Source organism: Lampetra fluviatilis, chromosome 6 (genome assembly GCF_964198595.1).
Source record: "Lampetra fluviatilis chromosome 6, kcLamFluv1.1, whole genome shotgun sequence".
Classification (NCBI taxonomy): Eukaryota; Metazoa; Chordata; class Hyperoartia; order Petromyzontiformes; family Petromyzontidae; genus Lampetra; species Lampetra fluviatilis.
Genome location: NC_136280.1, coordinates 7,296,671 through 7,319,008, shown reverse-complemented (window position 1 = coordinate 7,319,008; position 22,338 = coordinate 7,296,671). Strand labels below are relative to the sequence as shown.

Here is a 22,338-nt window from a genome sequence, read left to right as displayed (position 1 = left end):
ATTTCTCAACCCCCCATCGTCATTCATCGTCACAAATGTCTGACCCCCCTCGGTGCGTGACGTCATTTATGGACGGCCCCTTTACCGAAAGAACCAAAAAACAATTCCTGCAGTCACGAAAGCTCCAAATCAAGTTCAGAAACATGGACACAAACAAAGACAACGTAACAAAGGCTGAAACGTATTCAAAGAAGCATGGGAAGATGTCTGGAACTCCGGTACACTGAGAGATTGAAAGATGACATCAGAGGACACACGCACATTGGAGGCTGGAAGAGATGATGTGAGATGGACGAGACTGTTTACATAACGGCAGCCAATGGATACACACCCTCCCGAAGATCTCTGCCAGAGATAGAGCAATGGGATCAGCTCATGTGCCGGATTGAGGAGGATTGTGCCATCGTATGGGATGGCCTCCGACTTGGGGGGAAGAGGCCTTCACCCAGAAGTGGATATTATGTTTATGATGACAAACACGAGGGATCAAACACACATTTTCTCCAGCCCGTGTGTAGCGAACCTTATGAACTCTGAATCCCAGAGAATCCTAACGTTGGATGTATGTTGTGTAAAGTGTTGAATCGCCGTACAATCCGCATAATTTTGGAAGCCCAATCAGACAATAGTGAGCTAATACAATATTATTGTAATAGGTTTTTATCCTTTCATCTGGTACAAAAACTGACACCTTTATACAAGGGGTCATATTTGCAATAACCACAACACAAGCAGTCAAAATGCAAACAAAAAGAAACAACTCTGATCATGATAATGATATGCACTGTCTTTGAAGTTGATTGGTCCACACCCGAGACAGATGACGAGGCTCGAAGAAAAGCTGTCTCGGGTGTGGACCAATCAACTTCAAGGACAGTGCATATCATTATCAGAATTGTTTCTTTTTGTTCGCATTTTGACTGCTTGTGTTGTGGTTATTGCAAATATGAACCCTTGTATAAAGGTGTCAGTTTTTGTACCAGATAAAAGGGTAAAGACCTATTACTATATTTTGATACTAGTAAAGGAGGTCTCATAGTGTAAATGCTTACCCTGAGCTCTCAATACTCTGATAGTGCACTGTTTTTGAGTTGTACACCTTTTGGCGTCATCTGGTCCAACACCAATGGAGACTAGGCTCTAAGAAAAGCTGTCTCGGGTGTGGACCAATCAACTTCAAGGACAGTGCATATCATTATCATGATCAGAGTTGTTTTTTTTTGTTTGCATTTTGACTGCTTGTGTTGTGGTTATTGCAAATATGACCCCTTGTATAAAGGTGTCAGTTTTTGTACCAGATAAAAGGGTAAAAACCTATCACTATATTTTGCTACTGGTAAAGGAGGTATCATATTGTAATACAATATTGTCAAGGACAGATAATCTCATAGCATTTTTCAAAAGGGAACGTTTCGCCAATTCAAGCGATGAGACCTGTAAGGCGAATTTCTGCCTTCTGTTTGCCTTAAATTGACAGATTTTCAAGTAGGCTTGAGGCTTTTTTTCGATTTAGTTGTCATTGTTGTATAATGTAGCCAAGTCTGACAACGCAGGCAAAGCCCACCCACGTCAATTCGGTAACGACAGGTGCTTGTTAATCCACTGCTGGATGAGGGCCTCCCTACACCGCAGGGGTCGTAGGGGTCAGTGACCATACTTCACCACGCTGGTTAAGTGTGGGTTGGTGGACGTGGTGGTGGGTGGGTGGGGGGCATGTCTTAGGGGAGCACAGAAGTGCAGTACAACATTTTGGTGCATTGCCTTTGCAGCCCAATTCATGACTGTATAATACATCAAAATGGCAATGCGATTTAAAGAGAAAGATGGAACCGTTAACACGTGGTAAGGAATGGAACGTGTGAAATTAGTAGTCATTGTTAGGCAATAGACTTAACCATGGCTGATGATGAACGAAGTACAATCACAATTCCGTTAAAAGGAACGCATCCTGCATTGGGGTGGACAACGCATCTCGAGTGAGAAAGGGCACAACGCATGTCCACATGATGACGGAGCGTCGTGCCCTGGGTATTGAGTTTTATTTTATTTTCATTTCGCACACAAAGCGGCCACAAGGCGGGACCTTGCCCAAGTCTCGCGAGAACACAACAGCGAAACCAATGCGCAAAGCCGGCTTTGAAACCTCGCGAGATCTCGCATGCGGTAGATTTCGCAGAGCGGATAAGCGGCTGGGGGGGTGGGTTGGGAAGGGGGAGGGGGTGGATTGGGAGGGGGGCGGTGTGGGTTGAGGGGGAGGGGCGTGTACGTCACAGCGCCCCCGCGGTCACGTGCGTGCCCGCTCACTCCCACCAGCTCAGCGCGCGAGCCAACAGCGCGCGATCCGATTGGTCCAAATGCCTGATGCTGACGCCACGCCTCTACTACCCCGCCTTCCTCCCCGCCCACCCGCTTCCAACGCACCCGCCCCCCCCCATTTTGCCCCCCCCCCCCCAAACACACACCAATGCGCACTAGGAAGTATGAAACCGAGTTTGACCGGAGTGGGCTGAGTGTGTGGGGGCATTGAGGGTGGGTGGGGGGGATGCGACTGCTTGGTGGGGGTGGAGCTAGCCAGGCTGAGGCTGCTGCTGCTGTTGGGCACGTGGGCAGAGCTAAAGAGGAGGGGGGGGGGTGACAGGGGGCGGGGCGTTTCGCGCCTGTTAGATACGTGGGCGGAGCTAAGGTGTGGACGGAGGAGTTCGGAGTGGGGGGGGAGTTGGTGGTGGTGGGGGGGGGTTGGTGGGAGGGAGATATTTGGGGGTGGGGGGGGGAGTTGGGTGGGGAGAGAGTTTAGGGGGGGGGGGGTTGGGGGCGGTGCGGCTCCTGTTGCTGTGGCTGCTGAGTGGGCGGGGCGTGCGGCTACTGCTGCTGCTGCTGCGGGTGCCGCTGCTGCTGCTGCCACTCGGCCATGTCAGCGGCCCGCGGCTGTGGCTGCAGCCCGGCCGAGCTGCATGCGACCGAGTGCCCGACTGGAGCAGCGAGCATGCGTCTTCTGAGCGACGGAGGGCACGGTCGCTAATACCAATAATAATAACAACAATAGAAACAAGAATACAGCAGCGGCAGCTAGGGGAGTAAGAAAAAATAAATAGGGAGCAGCAACAATAGCAACGGTGGTTTGGTGGTGGTGGTGATGCTAGTGCAGTGGTATTGGTAAATATTGTGATGGTGGTAATACAGTGCAGGGGCTATTGTAGGGATTAATGCGCTAATAATGATAATGTGCTGATTACAATTAAAGTGTTAAATTAACGAGGGATCAGTACCACTAATTGTGACGAATTAACTTATTTTATTTGACTAAATGATAGCTGTATTTTTTACGGGAGGGCTGCCGATATAAAATGCAGTAAAATATTGTAGTTTTTTTATTATAATACAGCGAAATCAATGATAAAATAAACAGTAAATTAATTAGTACGTAATACACATAGTATTGCAAATTTTTAATACAGGTACTAATAACATTCCGAATAGAGTGGCAGTCGTGAAAATTTTAAATAGTGATATATTGGTAATTCTATTCTTAATACATAATAGCTCTATTTAAAATGCAATCATGGATATACTCATTACAGTAAACAGTCATAGTATACATTAAATATAATTACCTGGATCTAATTTATGGTATATACAATATAGCCCATAAATTTAGTAATAATAATTCATATTGTTACAAATTTTGTTATCTATTCCCCACCAATACAAAATCTCGTTTCAATCATATACTTTATTTTTTATTTTCCACCTCTGACGTGGTGACTGCTATTTATAATCCATTTGCAATTCTCATTGTTGTCTATTGTTATTGCGGCTAGCCTGGTAGAAATATATAACAGCAAACGAAAAATAGATTTCACCAACGTGGTTACACGAATCACCACCAATTCGGTTTAGTGGAAATCCCCAAAAAAAACATTTAGCAAATTGCAATTTGTTTTATTCTCTCATTTTTCCTCCGGTTTTTTTCTCGATACAAATACAGTGTGAGAGAGAGAGAGAGAGCAGCGATTTGCATGGTTTTGTAGCGGTGGGGTGGTCTTTATCAATCTCCCTGCCTTGCTCCCTATCTAACACCGCGACCGACCGACCGACCGAGCGCTCGTCGTCACCGGTGAAGACGACGAGGATAAGAGAAGCAAGGAGCAGGAAGAATAGGTTAGACCCGTAGCGCAATGGAAGGAGTAGGAGGAGGCATCGCAGCAGCAGCAGCAGCCGCCTTGGAGCAATGCGAGCTGCTGCAGAACATGATTGAGATCAGCCTCGCCAGCCTCGAGGGTTTGAGGACCAAGTGTGCCACCAGCAACGACCTCACGCAGAAGGAGATGCGGACCCTGGAGGTCAGTCGAGTCCGGTCGGTGTCGTCGTCCGTGTTTATTCTTTGTTGGTTCTATCGGTAAAGTCTCGTCGTTGTTGATGTTGCTGTCGTTCTTGTGTGCACGTCGTTGGAGCAGCAGCAGCAGCAAGGGTGCGTTTTGACAGCCGTCTTCTCAAAGTCTCGGGGTCCCATGGACCTTTGGAGATGGTGGTGCAGCGAGGCAGGCACAGATCGCTTGCTGTTGACGTGCCACCTGCTTGTTTTCGATTGTGATTGTGTCGTCTTCCTTAGCGCTGGTGTGTGCCCGTACCCTGGCACCTTGCTTCGATTCCTCTGGGGGTCTGGGTGGCCCCACCTCGGGATGCGTTTGATATCTGGTCATGTGAAGAAATCTGGAACAGCGGACGTGATTTGGTTTGGTGGACGTGACGTTCCCTACTATGTTGTTGTTTTTTGTGACAGTCTAGGTGCACTTGGAAATGGTGGCACGTTGGAATTGTGAAAGCAACCTAACACCTGTGGGGGTTATGCTGCAGACACGGGCGTTAAGGCGAGATCATTATTGTTGGTAGGCGAAGGTGACTTGGCAGATGTACTACCTGAACTCGCCACTGTGTAACATGTGTAACATGCTAACCCTTTAAACACGGAGGTATACGTTGGCAAACGACTGAACATTCATAACCAGGTGCCAAATTGCCTTTTCTAGCCTCCCAATGGGCCTCCCCAAGGTCAACTCAAACATAAATGAGTTCCTTCTGCAGTGTGTGGTCATATAAATCAGTCACTGGGGGAATGGAGGTGGGTGGATTTGTGCGATGGATGGACATGCCACCAGCTTTTTTTGTCATCAATGCCTTAGCAGGTGCTAATAAGACTCCCCAAAAGTTGTGTAGGCCTTTGTGTCAACCTGGCTTTGGCCTGGCAGCAGTTTTTTGCCAGAAAGCATGGTGAGTCCCACCACCAGACAGTGTTGTTCATGCGGCGGTCGACCTTGTATCTGTAGATATACGGGCACATCCACTGTTCTCCCACTCAAATTCCCACCGTTGACCCCATTGTTCGTTTAACGCAGATTATTTTTTTATTTCATACATCACGCCAACATAAGGAATCGAGTCTAATACATGAAGATGAACAGTACTGTATTCGATAAAGAGAGTGCACGTTACAAATTAAGTTGAGAAATTATTATTTTTTCAACATTCTAATAAACACGCCGGGTTCAATTGACATGTTGGCAGAATTTTATTTAGGCATGCTGGGTCAGTCCATCTTGGTGTAACCAATGGATCGAGGGACACGTGTTCTTCTTTAGTCTAGTGCCCAATGGCAGGTCTTTAGCTCGAACTATTTCTATTCTGTACGATCTTGAGCAGCCTTCATTTTACTCGATGTAAAAATGAAGTCGTCAAGCAGCATTTTAGTTTTAATCTACTTGGCCTCAACATTATAATAGGGGTTTTCCCCTTTCTGGCAATAAAACAGGTGTTAAGATGTTTTAAACACCAAACTGAAACCTTTGCAAGGAATCATGTCTGCATTAACCACATATACACGTGGTGAAAATGCAAACAAAAAAAACATGCTTTGACAATATGTGCATTGTCACCACACATATATGTGGTTAATGCAGACATGATTCCTTGCAAAGGTTTCAATTTGGTGTTTTAATATCTTAACACCTGTTTTATTGCCAGAAAGGGGGAAAAAAACCTATTATAATTTAATACTGGAAAAGGAGGTCTCATGATATTGGCCTCAACATCTTTCCAGAACTTCGTCTGTCAAGCTTCCACCTCTGAGAATGTGTCCAATCCACACATTTAGCTTTTTCTGGATTAATCACATGGGACATTTCTCCTCTGTAACCTCGTCTAGACCTTCCCCCTTATGCTTTCTTTACCCAACTAATTTTCTCGATTTGAATCAAAACTTTCTCCTCTTCATGGAGCTATCAACCAGGCTTCCATCATCTTATGAATCGCAATGGGTATCCACCTGCCAAGCATGGTAGTGCTTACCTATTACTTTGGAGCCAGGGTTGGTGAATCGTACAAACATAATTTGGCAGATACTCACCTGCAGGCCTGCAGGTAAACCAGTGGATGGCATCACAGTGGGTTGAATGTCGATTGGGATTTTTAGGTGTTTTCCCATTGTAAACATTGCTTTTCTGGGTACTCTGTATTTCTCTGATACTCAGTGGGGAATTGGTCAAAAATTCCATGCAGACCCCTCCTGCTAAAATCGTGTAATTCCATTAGGCTAAGGACATACAAGCGAAGAGTTTGTACAGTTTTGTGAATGTGTAGCATTTAACTAATTTTAGTTAGAAATTTACAATGCAAAGCATGCCCTTGTGCAATAAATGGGCCTTTCATCGGTAAGTTTTCTTCAGGACAGTATGTGCAATTTTTCAATTTGAATGCATCATTTTATCTCAGGAATCTCTCTTTTTCCAGACAATGCACCAAGGCCCTTTCCTAAAGGGAAATGCAGTGTAGTAGTGTACAGAGTAAAATAGTACACTGGCAAAGCACATTGCACAATTTATTGCAAATGGTTGCGTACAATATCGGTTTAACACGACCCATCGGCACCATTTTTAGTACAATACCCACTTGTATTGTATACTATGCTTTATTGAAATATTAAGATACAGGAGCTCAAAAGCCAAATAACATTTAATGATATATATTATGTTGGCAAGGGCAATTATACTATTGTAATTCACATAGGTGAATAGCTTCATATTTTGGCCATCACGAATGTATTAATTAAATTGATACTCATTTAAGAGGAAAAGATGCTGATGAGAAGAAATTTACGATTTTCAAAGTAGCACACATACTGGCAATTAATGGTCTACAATGGACACCAAGCAGGCTTGAAATTAGGAAATTCTATCGGTTCAAAAATATACCTGCTTTAAGTATTGCCTGAAATCCATAATTTAACATTTTTTTCAATATTATATCATTAGATCATCAGAGCTTGTAGAGCATCCGAGGTCAACATCAAGTCCATACAGTATATTGACTCTTTTCAATCGTTTTACTTACATTTACGTGAAGATCTTCCTCTACACTTTAGGTTTTAATTTTATCTCACGGTGCCATAGTTTTTAAACAAAGAAATACATCCAATTTCTCAATTGGTATACTTACCTATATTTCCTGATGTCACAGGTCCCTCTTATTCCAGGATTTATTAGAAATTAATTACGAGTAAAATTAGTAGTTAACACATTTACTTATTAAAATGCAGTATGTAGCAAATCTGTTTATGAAGCACATTAATATTGCCATGCAGTATCGAATGTTTTCTTCCAGATTTGTCCAGATATGCAATGTATAGCACTGTACTGTACAGAATATTACGTGTGTGTTACTATTTGTGCTCTCACTTTGCTTTTATCACTTGGATTTGAATGCGGTGCTTTTATTTACCTTAATGCAGTACGTTTCCATTTAAGGTCCTCAGACATTGTTATTACTGGCCTACTATAAAAACTGGGATTAGTATACTTTTGTATTTTCAGTGTGACCAAGACCTCTTTTTTTTCTTTCCCCGTCCCAGTGATTGAAGATTATTTGTAAGCAAGCATTGTTTTTGCTTAGTTTGTGCTCACCCTACTGACTTGCTTCATCGTATGGTTAGTTCATTGTCATTCCATAAAAACAAATTTACTGCAAGAGGAGTTAAGTTATACCAATTCAATTCGCCATTGAAAACACGAGCTCCTTATAGCTTTACCCTAAATAAGCTGACTTGAACGACTGGCAGTTAGGTTGTTGCGTTGAGAGTAAATTTTAATAACTCGTTTAAAATAAAGGCAGCAAAAGCATGAATTCTGCAATGGTGATGTTTCGGCAAATGTTGCTTTGTAGGAAAAATACACTTTATGGAATGTACAGAGTGCGCACTGGTCTTTCCAAGCTGCTAATACCACTGGCTGGAAAGGGTTTATCTTTGGAATTATCCTTTTTCCCTTTGTCGAGAGCAAATTGTAGAAGCTATTGAAAGCAACTGTCAGTGTAGCAATCTCCGATAAAGCAGCAATTTGTTATTGCTTTTGAGTTTATTACGCAAGAGCGTTTGCAGTAAAACAATGTGCCGTGTGCAATGAACTTGACAGAGCAGGCTTCAATTACCCTACTTAGCACGAGAGGGCGCCTTCAATGCAATTTCAGTACTGTACTGTATAGTATTCATATGAGGTACATGGTAGATCTGTGGTCAGGTATAGTTTACAGTGCATAAATTGTAATTACAAGCAGCTTTAACCGAAATTACAATTACCGTGGGTTGCAATTCATTACACGTTACACAATTGCAATTGGTCCAAGGTCTGGTGCATGAAACCCATTGTCTTCTAGTTCCAGTACAATGGTTGTTTGGGTATCAGCTGATTTCGTTATTTTTACATTCACTTGTACTGTATTAATGTAATGTCAATTAAATTAACATGTATCCCTCGGTTGCTAATTCTGTAGCTCAAATTTCAGAAGGGAATATTACAATTTAAAACAAATATTAATGTATATAACCTTTTGGGTAAATTCCATGAACACATTGTGAATGATGTTTTTTGGATTTCCTCTTACCTGGTTAAATACAGACCGGTAGTTAACATACATCTAGCAAATAACAATCTTGTGTGCATGGCCGATGCTACGTGTGATGTGAAAGAAGTTCAATATACATACAAGTCGTGGACCGCCTACAAAACCACGTCTACCTAGAATATGGAGCAATGAAATCAGCTCTAAACTAACTGTTTTTTTAATTTACCAGGTAAGGCTCACTGAGCTACACAGCTCTTTTTCAGAAGTGACTTGGCCACAAATGATAGCTCAACGAAGTGGCATATCATCGTGCGGAAATATATAGCAGCCACATACTGTAATCGCATGTTGATTCTAAATGTGGACGGAAAACCGAGGACACGGAGAAAAATACACGTGCCCACAGGGAGAACATGCAAACTCCAAATATGCAGGCGCCAGGGCTGGAATCGAACCCACGACCTGTATACTAGCCGAGGTATTTAACATCTTACTACTGTGGTGCCAGTTCATGTCCAGTTGCCAAGTTTATTGTTACATTGCAGGAGCGTGAGGTCAGGATCAGATGTAGAATTTGTATTTATTCTGGAGAAATCCCATGAGCTATGAAGCTCTTTTTCACAGATGTCCAGTGGGGGGCCAGTCAAAAACTTACAATGACAAACAATACAAAAACACGAAGGGTTTGCAAAGTATAGCAAAGGTAAGCAAATCACAAATTAAATACGTAAAATAGATTTAAGTATATAAGTTGCAATTGCACAAGTACACCAATTCCCAAGCTTACGCAAGGCAGAAAAAACAACAGCAAAAACAATCCCAGACTTCACAAAGACAACACACAGTCCCTCAATAAAATTGCACGTTGAAATTGAACCATCGATACTTTGGGTAAGGATGAAAGTTACTAATCACATTTGCAAATGCACTTGTATCCAGAACTAATCATCTGCTTCATGTGGTGGCGGCTTAGCAAATGCCTACAAGCAAAGCAGTGGATTGGCCATGGCTGATATTGATGAGGAGTTTTGAATGTAATGGCACAGTTTAATGGCACATCTTCATGGAAAACCTTGCATGACCAAATGTTGACCACATTACACGTATTAGAATGTGGCACAATAACGGAGAATACGGTTTTTACATGGTACTGTATTGGGTCGCAATTATATTAATGTCTCGTGAAGGTAAAAATAACGACACTTGAAATATCTCACATTGGTAATTGTTACAGTGGTTGTGCAGATTTCACACTTTTAGGTAATATGATCAATTTAGGAATAAAAAAATGAAGAACTTGGCAGCATAAGGAAATAAACTTTGTTGGAATATTTTTACCTAATATTTCTAATTAATGGTAATATACCGTATTGTTATTTTAGTCCGTTTACGTTGGCCTGAGTACGGTACTATATATTAGGTGTCTGCTTTCAACCTTTGTTTATTTTTTGTATTTCCCTGCGTAATTCTCAAAACACGTTATGCATGTGGCACGCAACAATTTAAATGCAGGTTCAAACATACATGCAATTCAGTGTCCACTCATGACAAAGCCGTAACACCCTGTGCATTTTAGTTAGCTCCGGTAGCATACTAATTTATGAATTGTACATTAGGTTTGGTAGCTGTTTCAATAATACAAAATGTGAAATACAGGCGAACAACATTCATAAATACTGCTTCAGTAGCATGTCATTGCTTGCATTATTCTAAATACTGTTTATACATATTCTGCGTGTTGAAGTTCATATTTTCTACTCAATATGTTAAAATTAAAGCCCTTCATTTTTTTGTTCGGTATGTGTGACTTAAAATCAACATACAGTAAAGGTTAGTATTAGGTACAAGTCGTTTTTTTCTAATCCTTCCACTACCTTTCAGAATATTTTCAATAAACATTGCGTCATTGTTGCCACGACAACGTTGCTATCAAGCAGCAAGTTGCTGCTGTCTTTACAATGAGCATTCCCTTCGCTCGTGTTTTTTTTTGCATAGAAAATAACAACAAGTGCTTATCCGACCTAATTAGGGTTTCTCCTGTACGTTGCATCTTACGTTAACCCCCAAATACGACATTTTTTTTTCTTTTGTCATTTTGGTGACCCATATCACTTGCAAATGAGACAATCCTTCGTCTCTTCAGATCTCACCTGGTTAAACAAAATAACTTTAATTAATAAAGAAAAACACCCAGTTCGTTATTGGCAGAAAAAAATCCAAATATGCCCAGACTCACATTTAAATGGTACTCGAAGAATAATCTACAAAAAATTAAGACACGTCCAAATACATTGTGACTTATTTATTACATATGTAGTGACATCGCGGGATGTCACTGTACAGTGCCGGTCCTAGAGAGGCACGGCGTACGATGTAACGACATCGCGGACACCATTATGATGTGGGTGTAGTACCGGCCCTAGAGGGGCTCGGTCAGCGCTGATTGATAGCGCTGGATGGCATCACGCTCGGCGTGCAATGCCAGCCCTAGAGGATCGGGTGTGAGAGTTCTAGCTGTAGGGAAGGGGTTACCGAAGGCCATGCACTCTGGTTGACTCGAGAGGACATGTGACCGGTTAAGTCTACAAAGGGGCCTCAAGTGGGGGCTAGGGGTGGTCACGTGGTCCGGGTCGAGATCCTGCTAGAGGGTTCTGGAAGGTGGTCGTGGCCAAGGGCGGAGCCAGCCACGCCTCAGAGAATATAAGCCGGGTCCACCAGAGGGGATGGCGTTGTTCATCCTGGAGAAACCTTCGACAACGTTCTCCGAGTCTCCAACACGTGGACCTGGAACCAGGCTGTGGTCCCGGTCCGAAGTAGCTAGTTTCGTTGTAATTTGTGTAGTTAGCCTGGTGGTCACCACCATAGGTTGTTATTCTGTTAAGGGGCAGTTACCCCGTGTGTTGGTGTTAAATAAATGTGTTGCCTCCAAGAGCATGTCTGCGACTCGGTTGAACCTACTACAACTGGTGTCGGAAGTGACCAAACGTTATTTTACTAGTTACATAGACGACGTTAGGTTATGTTTACACGACGCAGACAACGAACCAGGACGACGAGGACGACGAAGGCAAAGTTCTTCAAATAGCCCCGGGGATCGCGATCCCGGAGAAATGAAGCGAGGTGCCGTCGGCGGAGCATCGCACTGAACAACCAAGCTATAGCTCGGCGTCGGATTTGATGACGACACCTTGGCGGCGTTTTTCACCATCCCGCCATTGGACAGGGCCATGCTGCATCAAGCCTTTGACCAAATGGCGACAATCTACGAACTGCCGTCAAATGTGCGCAATAAGCTCACTGCGTAGAGGAGGGGGGAGGCCGAGACGCCCCTCGCCTTCCATAGCACACTTTTGGCGCTAGCAAAAGCTGCCTTTCTGAAGATGGACCACGACGGAGTCGACTCGCTGGTCCTCGAGAGATTGCTAGCTTTGGCTAAGGACCTCAATGTCGTCATGCCGGTTGTCGACGAAGAAGATTGTCTTCTATCAAGGTTGCAAGATGCATCCAGGCGCACCAGCTCTTGCAATGCCATAAGGGGTTGGCGGCGTGTACCGCGCCTCGTGAGGCGCGTAATACACTCGAAGACGTGGAACCCGTCCAAGCCTGCGCATCGACCCAAGGCGGAGACTGGCAAGGGGACGGCATGGTGCGACGGGATGAGCAACAACGACGGCAGAAGACATCTTCTCGTCCTGGGAGCGGGCTCGTCATGTGCTACAACAGCGGCCTACCGGGACACGTCTCGGGGCGCTGTCATCCGCCCGACCGTCCTCCACTCCACTACACCCGAAGGCGAGTCGCGGCACATCACACACTCGGCCCCTTAATCCACCTCATTCATCTCGTTGGGCCGGTTTTCATTCCCGTCGTGCGTCGGTGCGTGAGGGTTTGGACTTTTCTCAGGTTGACTGGCCACTCCGACCGGGTCAGTGGTTGCAGTTGGCCCATAGAGTGGTTTCCACAACTGCAGGTTCATCTGCTGTTATCGGATTGATAGATGGGGTTGAAATCAGAATGCTCGTTGATACTGGTGCGTCAGCAACTGTCATTTCTGAGTTGATTTTTAACATCTTACCCCTATATGTCGTACGCTATGTCCCGTCGGGGCTCCGTGCTTTGCCACAAACAGCGGCTCATTGGGCATCATTGGGAAAATAACAGTAGAGGTATGCATTGTAGATATCAAATTGTCGGGACCAGTTCTGGTTTAAACAATCCTTACTATTCCTTGTTTGCTCGGGACTGATGTTTTGCGTGCCTTGAGTTTCCATCGGACCGTCGAATGGCCTATTTGCCTTCTCCCACTCGATCGTACATGGCCAACGTTACCGTGCAAGCACTTATGAGTAAGACCGTGAAGATTCCCCCTGGCACTCAAATGTTGGTTCCCTTACAATTGCGCAAGCCGCTCGACCAGGAGGCGTCTGCGGGAGGGATCCTTTTGGGCCCCCCAAATAAAGCTATTCGTCGGTTGATGTTTGTAGGTGCCTTGAATTTGGTATCCAATGACCAGGAACCATTCATTCAGGTCCTTAAAGCAGGGTGATCCCGTCCTCAGGTTCAGTGCGTTTAACGTCCCCCAAGCCGCCACCGGCGCCGTCTCCACTGGATTCGGGAGAGGAAGACCCGTCTGCCCGGCCAACTGCTGTTCGTGAGGAGCCGGGTTCGACAGGACATTTGCAGATTCCCCCCAGGACCTCCAGGGAGAGCGAGCCCACCTGTCCACAATAACTCGATCAAAGACTCTTCGGTTTTTGTGATCCCCATATACACATGCTCCCACACTGTCAGTTGGTTGTCGCGCTCGGCAGGCCGTATTGGTTATTGTCTTAACCTAGCCTTTATTGTGCTTGCGGGTATTGTTACACGGTGAGGGTGGGAGATGCTGCTGATGGAGGGGGTCCCGAGTATTCGCGTTTTACTGCGTTTTATATTTTTTCTCTCTCTTCCTTGGTTGACTATTGTTTTTCTGTACTCTTGTCCCCTTTTCCTGTTAGTTACTGTACATTTGCATATAGTGTATATATTGTTAAGGTGGGTTGGGGTATTTATTTGTTGAGGCACACATAGGGGTTTTGTTTGTTTTAATTGTTTGTTGAATGGGGAGGTTGACAGCCGGGACGGCTGAGTGCTACTTAGGGGGGGTGATGTAGTGACATCGCGGGATGTCATTGTACAGTGCCGGCCCTCGAGAGGCACGGCATGTGATGTAACGACATTGCGGACCCCGCTATGATGTGGGTGTCGTACCGGCCCTAGAGGGGCTTGGTCAGCGCTGATTGATAGCGCTGGATAGCATCACGCTCGGCGTGCAATGCCAACCCTAGAGGATCGGGGGTGAGAGTGCTGGCCGTCGGGAAGGGGTTACTGAAGGCCATGCACTCTGGTTGACCCGAGAGGACACGTGACCGGTTAAGTCTACAAAGGGGCCTCAAGTGGGGGCTAGGGGTGGTCACGTGGTCCGGGTCGAGATCCTGCTAGAGGGTTCTGGAAGGTGGTTGTGGCCAAGGGCGCAGCCAGCCACGCCGCAGAGAATATAAGCCGGGTCAACCAGAGGGGCTGGCGTTGTTCATCCTGAAGAAACCTTCGACAACGTTCTCCGAGTCTCCAACACGTGGACCTGGAACCAGGCTGTGGTCCCTGTCCGAAGTAGCTAGTTTCGTTGTAATTTGTGTAGTTAGCCTGGTGGTCACCACCATAGGTTGTTATTCTGTTAAGGGGCCGTTTCCCCGTGTGTTGGTGTTAAATACATGTGTTGCCTCCAAGAGCACGTATGCGACTCAGTTGAACCTACTACACATATATAAGAATATGTTTTACCCCTTTCTGGCAATAAAAATATTCTCGATTTTGATACTGGCAAGGGAGGTCCAATGACATTTTCTGTTTGGCATGGAGCGACGGGGCGCAGAGTTAGTGCATTGTGCTATGATCCCAGCAATCCGAGTTGGATTCCTGACCATGGCTTACATATGTGGCAAGTGATATTTAACTCGCCCTGAACGGCCTTCTCCCTTACCCAATCCTGGACTATTCAGCGTGGTAAAATATGCTCAAGTAAACCTTATTACTGACGAGATGTGTGGAGAGGCTCTTCAACGCAGAGGCGCCGCCGTGGCGATATGTTAATTACCGCGCCTAGTATGCAGGAGGTCATGGGTCCGATCCCAACCCTTGATGCCTGTATATTTAGAGTTTGCATGTTCTCCCCGTGGTCGCGTGTATTTTTTTCCCGGGTCCTGCAATTTTTCCCTCATTTAAAATCAACATGCGTTTACAGTATTTTACTGCTATAAATTTCCACATAAGCCACTTTGTTGAGCAATCTTTTGTGGCCAGGTTGCTTCTGAAAAAGAGCTATATAGCTCAGTGAGCCTCACCTGGTAAAATAAAATAGTTTAGTATTCACCAGTGAATCAATTAAGGGCCGTAATTTAGTATAAATAAATTTACTGTATAGAGTCAGAGTGGGACAAACAACAGTATGGATGTTTATGAAAGTTTTACTCCTATCATTTTACGTCGGAAAGACCTTTTATTTACGATGACTCCCACTCTGGCTGACCATTAGAGGTGATGACAGCCGAATGGCACCAAGTGGCTTATAGATGTCGGAAGGTATCACATTACATGGAATGGACATCACTGTCAGTGGTTTATCAATTAATTGAGAAAAACATACTCTGCCGCAGATGTTGGGCCTGAGATTTGTTTACGAATACTGTAACAGCGAGTCATTACTAATGTATTAGACAGCTCTGTGTGGTTGTTTGTAGGACAGCTGTGAATTTGTATACAGGAATTTGTAAACGCATGCATGATGGAAAGTGGCTGTGGAGAGTGCCATGGCTACAAAAGCAGTCAGTAACGCCTCCATCCAAATGCAGTAGCATATTGTCCAAGGATTAAAAGTCACCTAAGGATTTCAGGCTTGTGAACAAACAGTAGATTAAGAGAGCATACACAGAGGGACACGACTATACAACGTGTTCGTAACATTATCATCCATCATTAATGAATTCTCATTAGACCGTTTGCACTGTGGTGGAACTGCTGGTAACATATTGCTTATGTACTGTATCTTGGATTTTTCTACTGAGTTTTGAGTAATCTGCTGGACAGCTAGAGCAGCACATCACAGAAGCGTTTGAAATGATTAACATCTGAGATGTTGTTGAACGTCTGGGACTATACTCTTAGTTTTTTTTTCGGTAAAGTCACGTAGGTAAAAAATAATAATAATATAATAATAAATGAAAATAACTACATTAAATCACAACGTTTCAGAGGCAACACAAGTCTCCGTCTTCAGGTGGGACCGTCACAGCTAAATTTACTGTATCAAGTGAAGAGAAATCCAAGAGACAAGATCTTAAATACTGGTTAAGGGGAGGGGGGAGGAGCTTATCTAAATGTGGCAGTCAGGGACTGGGAGGGTTGGGGGCGGGGCTAGAATGGAAGGGGGCGGGGCTAGAAGGGAAGGGGGGCAGGGCTAGAAGGGAAGGTACAAGTGAAGAACCTCCACGGGGTTACGGCCGATGTTGGCTGCCTAAACCAAAATAGCAGCACTGTTAAACGCTGGGGATGTCAACAACTCGGTAAAATAGACTAGTGCCTGTCAAATAAGATGGTACAAATATGCGTAGTTAAATCTTTTTTACATGGTTAATAACATATTTCCAATGATTGCTCAATTTGTACCCATCATCACGGCTGAAGTTACGTCTATGTTTGTTTCATTTATTATTATTTTATTATTATTTTTTACCTACGTGACTTTACCGAAAAAACCTACGAGTATGAATCCTTGCAGTCACGAAAGCTTCAAATCTAGAATCTGGGACTCTCTAGTTTCAGTAAGGTGCCATCCACCAGTAGACGTATGAAGGTTTAGACCAGGGGTCGGCAACCTACGGCTCCGAATCCGCATGTGGCTCTTTACAGACTGCTTCGTGACGTAATGTGTGTGTGTATGTATTCACATGCATTGCGGCTCTTGAAATATTGAGTTTTGTACCAAATTCGAAACAAAATGGCTCTTCTTGGTATTTTAGTTGCCGACCTCTGGTTTTGACAAATTAAAACCCTACAATAAAATGCTAAGTGTTTGTGTGTATAATTATATTTATGGAGCTCAAACTGTTGTATAATTGTAAATCTTAAATAATTAATTATATGTGTTTGAGCACCTGATGTTTCATAATATATCTCCTGATTATCAACCTAACCATTCCAGATTCTTCCAAGAAAACCTGACGTATGCCTTTAAATGACCAAACTACTAATTGAACTACAGTAAAACCTTGGATTGCGAGTAACTTGGTCTGCGAGTGTTTTGCAAGACGAGCTAAAATTTAAAATAAATTTTAATTTGATAAACGAACGAGGTCTTGCAATACGAGTAGTCCGTATACGCTTTGTCTGCCGAGCGTCACTTGATCGCAACTGATATACGAGTGCTTTGGATTACAAACACGTTTCCAGAACGAATTATGTTCGCAATCCAAGGTTTTACTGTAATTTGTATTTTACCAGGTAAGGTCCATTGAGCTATATGGCTCTTTACCAGAAAGAAGTTCAACATACATATATACATAAATACACGTAACGGACTGCCTGCAACACAACATCTACCTAGGATATGAAGCGATGAAATCGGTTCTAAACTAACTATTTTTATTTGACCAGGTAAGGTTCACTGATCCGTATAGCTCTTTTTTTCAGAAGTGATGTGGCCACAAATGATAGCTCAAGAGAGTGGCTTACAATGTGGAAATGTATAGTATCAAACTACTCTTTAAAGCCTGTTTCTAAATATGGAGTGAAAAACTGAAGGATCCCGGAGAAAAATACGCGTGACCACGGGGAGAACATGCGAACTCCAATATTCAGGGTCAGGATAGAAGTCACGACCTGAAAACCGGGTAGTATAGTTATCATCATGGCACAGTGGCACCACAAAATGAACCTCATAGTACTGCACTTTTTGATAGACATGTTAATGTCACGAGTCTTCATTAAATAGCATATTTGTTCCAATTATTCAAATTGGTCTTCATTGTATAGATATTGTTATGACTCAATATGTTACAAATTTTCCCTAAACGTTCAAACCCTAACCTTGTAATTACCCAACTACCTAGCTGTTGTAGGAACAATTTATTGTTTTTCGAATAATTTTTACAAAGTCTGTAAATTAAAGATTTCAGTTTACAACATGTCCACATTAGAGGTGGAATGTAATTAAAACAGTAATGCTTTATTCACTGCAACTGATCTGACTTTCTGGTGGGACTTGGAAAACAACTCGTGTTGCTGATGAAAATAGATGTGACCTTTATCTCTTGTTTTCATGGAAACAAGTGGGAAGGGTCTTACCCATCCTTTTTTCCATTCAAATGCAAATTAAATTTGACTTCATGGAAATTGAAGCCTCTAAACAAGCCCCTATATAATCCTTATGATGTGCTGCCCTGCCAGTTCCTTAGTTTGACTTTGCATGCAAGTTTTTCAAAAGTGGAGGAGTGACTATACCGCAAGCTTGTTACTCATTAAGCAGCGCTGTTAGAAAGTCATGTGTTGAGGACACATGAGCTGAGGCTTTTTTTTTTACCTCATCTCAAAGTAGATCTTGATGTAGCCAGACCGATCTAAAAAAGCCTCTTATGTTCACCTGATGTATCAGATACTGCCCACCAGATACTGCTAGCAATATAAATGGGTATTGCGCAGTTAGTTGTTTAGCAGTTTTTCCACGGTGGGTTAAAGTTCAGGTACTTCCACTGTTACTAAAGCTCAAAATTTCAAGAGCCGCAATGCACGCGAATACATACATGCACACATTACGTGACAAAGCAGTCCATAAGGAGCCGCATGTTGCCGACCCCTGCTCTAGTGAGAGGCCTTTTCGCCAGCACCTATGAACATCTTGGAGCGTATATGTTGTAAATTAAATATGTTATGCATATTTGAAGTTTGCATGTTCTCCCCGTAGTCGCATGGATTTTTTTACCAAGTCCTCCGGTTTTTCCCTCCACATTTAGTATCCATATGCGTTTAGAGTATTTGTTTGGCGACTTTCAATTTCCACATGATAAGCCACTTCACTGACATATCATTTGTGGCCAGGTCGCTTCTGAAAAAGAGCTCTAAAGCTCAGTGGGCCTTACCTGCTGAAAGAAAAATAATTTAGTTCATAATTCAGCATGTACATAATTTGTTGTTTATCAGTGCACGTATTTTCACGTTTTGGCTTGGAATTTTTGTAGTGTTTCATGAAATAAATGTCCTTGAATAACATTATAAACTTAATTTAGTATTTTTAACATCGAGTAAAAACGTGAATGTGTACCTTCGTATTAGTTAAAATATTTCAGTGAGTATCTTTGCTTTATATGATGTAATGGTTTTTGCCTCTCTCACTTTAAAATGCTCAAAACATTGTTTTGTTACCTGGAACTCTTGTATTTTTAGCTACTTATTTTGTCCACTTCATGTTACCTTTTTCTTCCATGTGACAAAGTATTCAATTACACCTACATTTAAATTGTTACCACTATCTTCTGACAATATATTGTGGTGTAACTTCAATGCAAGGACATTGCCTTGAAAGGACACTTGCTGGTATCATTGTACAGTTTTTGATTTTCCCATTTGCGTTTGGGCTTCTAACAGTGATGATTTGACAGCGCTGTGCTATGCAGCACTGGGAAAAAATGCATTCAGTGGCTTCTAGGCCCCAGAGAATCTCTCTGAGCTCATTTCCTTACGGTCAGGAAAACAATCGGCTAAAATAAACAACTAGCAGGAAACGGAAAGCGAGTAAGTCCCTTACTCAGCGGACGCTGTGATTTATGGTGTTTTTGTCGGATTTTATTTTTGGGAGGCCAAAAAAAAAGATTTTCAAACTGTTTGTCCCCGGTACAGTATTACAGCACAGACAAAAATGCCTCCTAAAAAAGTAGGTGTATGTATGTGAAATGCTTTCGTATAATTGCCGCACTCATTCAACATTGTTCCAATTGTATTTTGACGTATTTGCGTATATATGTGTGTTGGTTACTTTTTCAGGGAAAGCTGGTGAAGTACTTCAGTCGGCAGCTGTGCTGCAAGCAGAGCATCTCCAGCGCAGAAAGAGACCCTCGGCTGGAGGAGTTCCCAAGTCTCCACCACTGGCTGCGAATTGTGGGACTGCACGGTCACGTCATGCAGGTAAAGGGAGTGCCTACCATTGATTGGGGCTGTGACATGGCCGAGTGCGAGCACGTCTGTTGCTGGCTGGGTGCAGAGGTTCGCGGTTAGAACCCCAGGGTGTGCCCTGGTTAATACTGTGAGTGTATGAACTATGTATATGTAAAAAAAATATACGTGCTGTGAACCTCATTTTACATCACTTCCTGCTGTTTGTGATCACGCCTTTTGCGTGTTGTTATCTTTGTGTGCTTCGCAGTGAACGTAAAAAAAAACCTTGTGATATTCAAAAAGAGTTGGCCATACGTGCCACTGTCACGGTACAAATTGTCAAAGCAATTCCGACATATCATTGAATTGGAAAACACATAGGAACATCACCCGTGAGTGCAAAACTTCACAGGATCCTAAAAAAGTCTTGAGACTCAATGAGGTTTTCAAGTACAAATACATGTATTAAAAGCTGAAGATGAATAAAGGCATTGTTGTACTGTGATGCAGTGTCAAACACTTGTGAAACAAACTAAGTGAACAATCGGGTTTAATTGTAATTGCATTTGCGGTCATATTTAAAATACACAATTGCACGTGGCAGGCATTGTGAAGGTAGTTTTCGGTGATGAGCACATCACGTGCTTTTGGGAATGAAAAATGAACAATATGGTAAGTTCTTGGCAGCCAAATGCTCACAAAAACAAGACAATACAATACAATAGACTAGAACTTTGTTTATCCGTGGTCCAGTTGTCCGGAGTTGGCAGAGCATGGATCACTCTTCCAGGTATTCGGCCGCTGCTCAAATCCAGTTCTATACTTAGGCGTCTAACAATGCATCGATTCATTGATTAAAATGCATAGATTTGTGCATATCAGTCTCATTTCCAGTTTATGATAATTCTATGATCATGTTAAAGTTAGCCTAAGGTAGTGAAGAACTCTGTATAAACAAGGCAACGATAAATGATACAAACATGATCAAAACGGATAGACTTAAAAAAAAGACAAATCATTGCATCAAATTTAACCTCTGATACAAGTATGTATGTATTAAAATGCCACTGTCCATCCAGTGTCCGTGCGGCCATTATCAGTGACCAATCAGAACATTCCTTGGTGTCAATCCGTCCTCACTGACCAATCATAATGTTCCCCAGTGTCGATCTGTCATCATTGAAGGTCACGTGATCCACACTTTTGTGAAGTGGGCAATATAATGCATTGTTTGGGCAACTGCTGATGTGAAGTGGGAAATGTAAATTGTTTATGTCATGCTTCCCAGTGTTGGCCCCCTCATCAGAACATCGGAAAGGAGTAAAACGAGAGGCGTCCATTCGGTCCATCGCGCCCCTTCGGACAGGAAACCACAGTCAAATTGGAAGGCAGCCAGAAACATGAAGCAATCATTTCCAAAAATCTGTGGTCTTCCAGTAAGATGGATATTTACAATGTGGTCTAGTCTCGGGCACCCCAGTGACAGCTGTGCACACGTCTGCCAGTAGGGGATCATTCTATGTATAATCCCAATTGAGTAATTTGTAGGTGATGTTTGTGATTTGGCATATTTGCTCCATGACGCCATCGCACAATGGTCTACTCTTGTGAATGAACGTCACGGGATCTCTAACTTCTCCTGTGATAAAGCAGATGGTGAGTATTTTTGTATGGTTAGTACACCCGCAGCCATTGGATTCAAACCTTGAACACTTCTACTTCTAAACCATGTTACCACCCCCGCGAATCATGATGAGTAGTGAATGTCTGGTGAGTGTCAGGTGAGTGGTGAATGCGCTGAGTGTTTGAGTGGTGAGCGTCTGCGGACTGTGAGATGTTTAGTGTCTGGTGAGCATTAGCTCAGTGTAAAGTGAGTGATGCGTGTCAGGCGAGTGGTTATTGCAAGACTGAGGCACTTAGTGGCGAGAGCAAAGCTAGTTCTAATCAATACCATAACATGCATCATATAACAAATCAAATCATTTTTAATAACTTAACAGTCTTTGTCAGTACACTGCTGGATGAAGGCCTTCCCATATTGTATTAATCATTCTGGTTGTTTGACCATGTGTTGGTGAAGCGGGGGGGGGGGGCTAAGACACCAGTTCAGACATCACTGATTTTAGGCATGTCTAGGAATTGAACTCAGCCAGGATCGCAGCACGCAGTGCCACCGCAAAATATACATATGACAGCCCATTGGTCAATCCACTGCTGGATGAGGGCCTCGTGCCGCGTTGGTCTTGGAAGTTATTTGCCCATATTTCT

General features: G+C 43.3%; 1 protein-coding gene across 2 annotated transcripts in view; it reads left to right on the top strand.

Annotated features, from left to right (window-relative positions):
- The first annotated feature begins 2,845 nt into the window (after positions 1–2,845).
- LOC144933104 (kinase suppressor of Ras 2-like) overlaps positions 2,846–22,338 on the top strand; it is a 50,179-nt gene continuing 30,686 nt past the window's right edge. For both annotated transcript variants that reach the window (XM_078857642.1, XM_078857641.1), the window contains exons 1-2: positions 2,846–4,340; positions 19,960–20,100. In XM_078857642.1, coding sequence (XP_078713768.1) covers positions 4,176–4,340; positions 19,960–20,100 — 306 coding nt within the window. In that variant the 5' untranslated portion in view covers positions 2,846–4,175. The remainder of the gene's footprint in view (positions 4,341–19,959; positions 20,101–22,338) is intronic.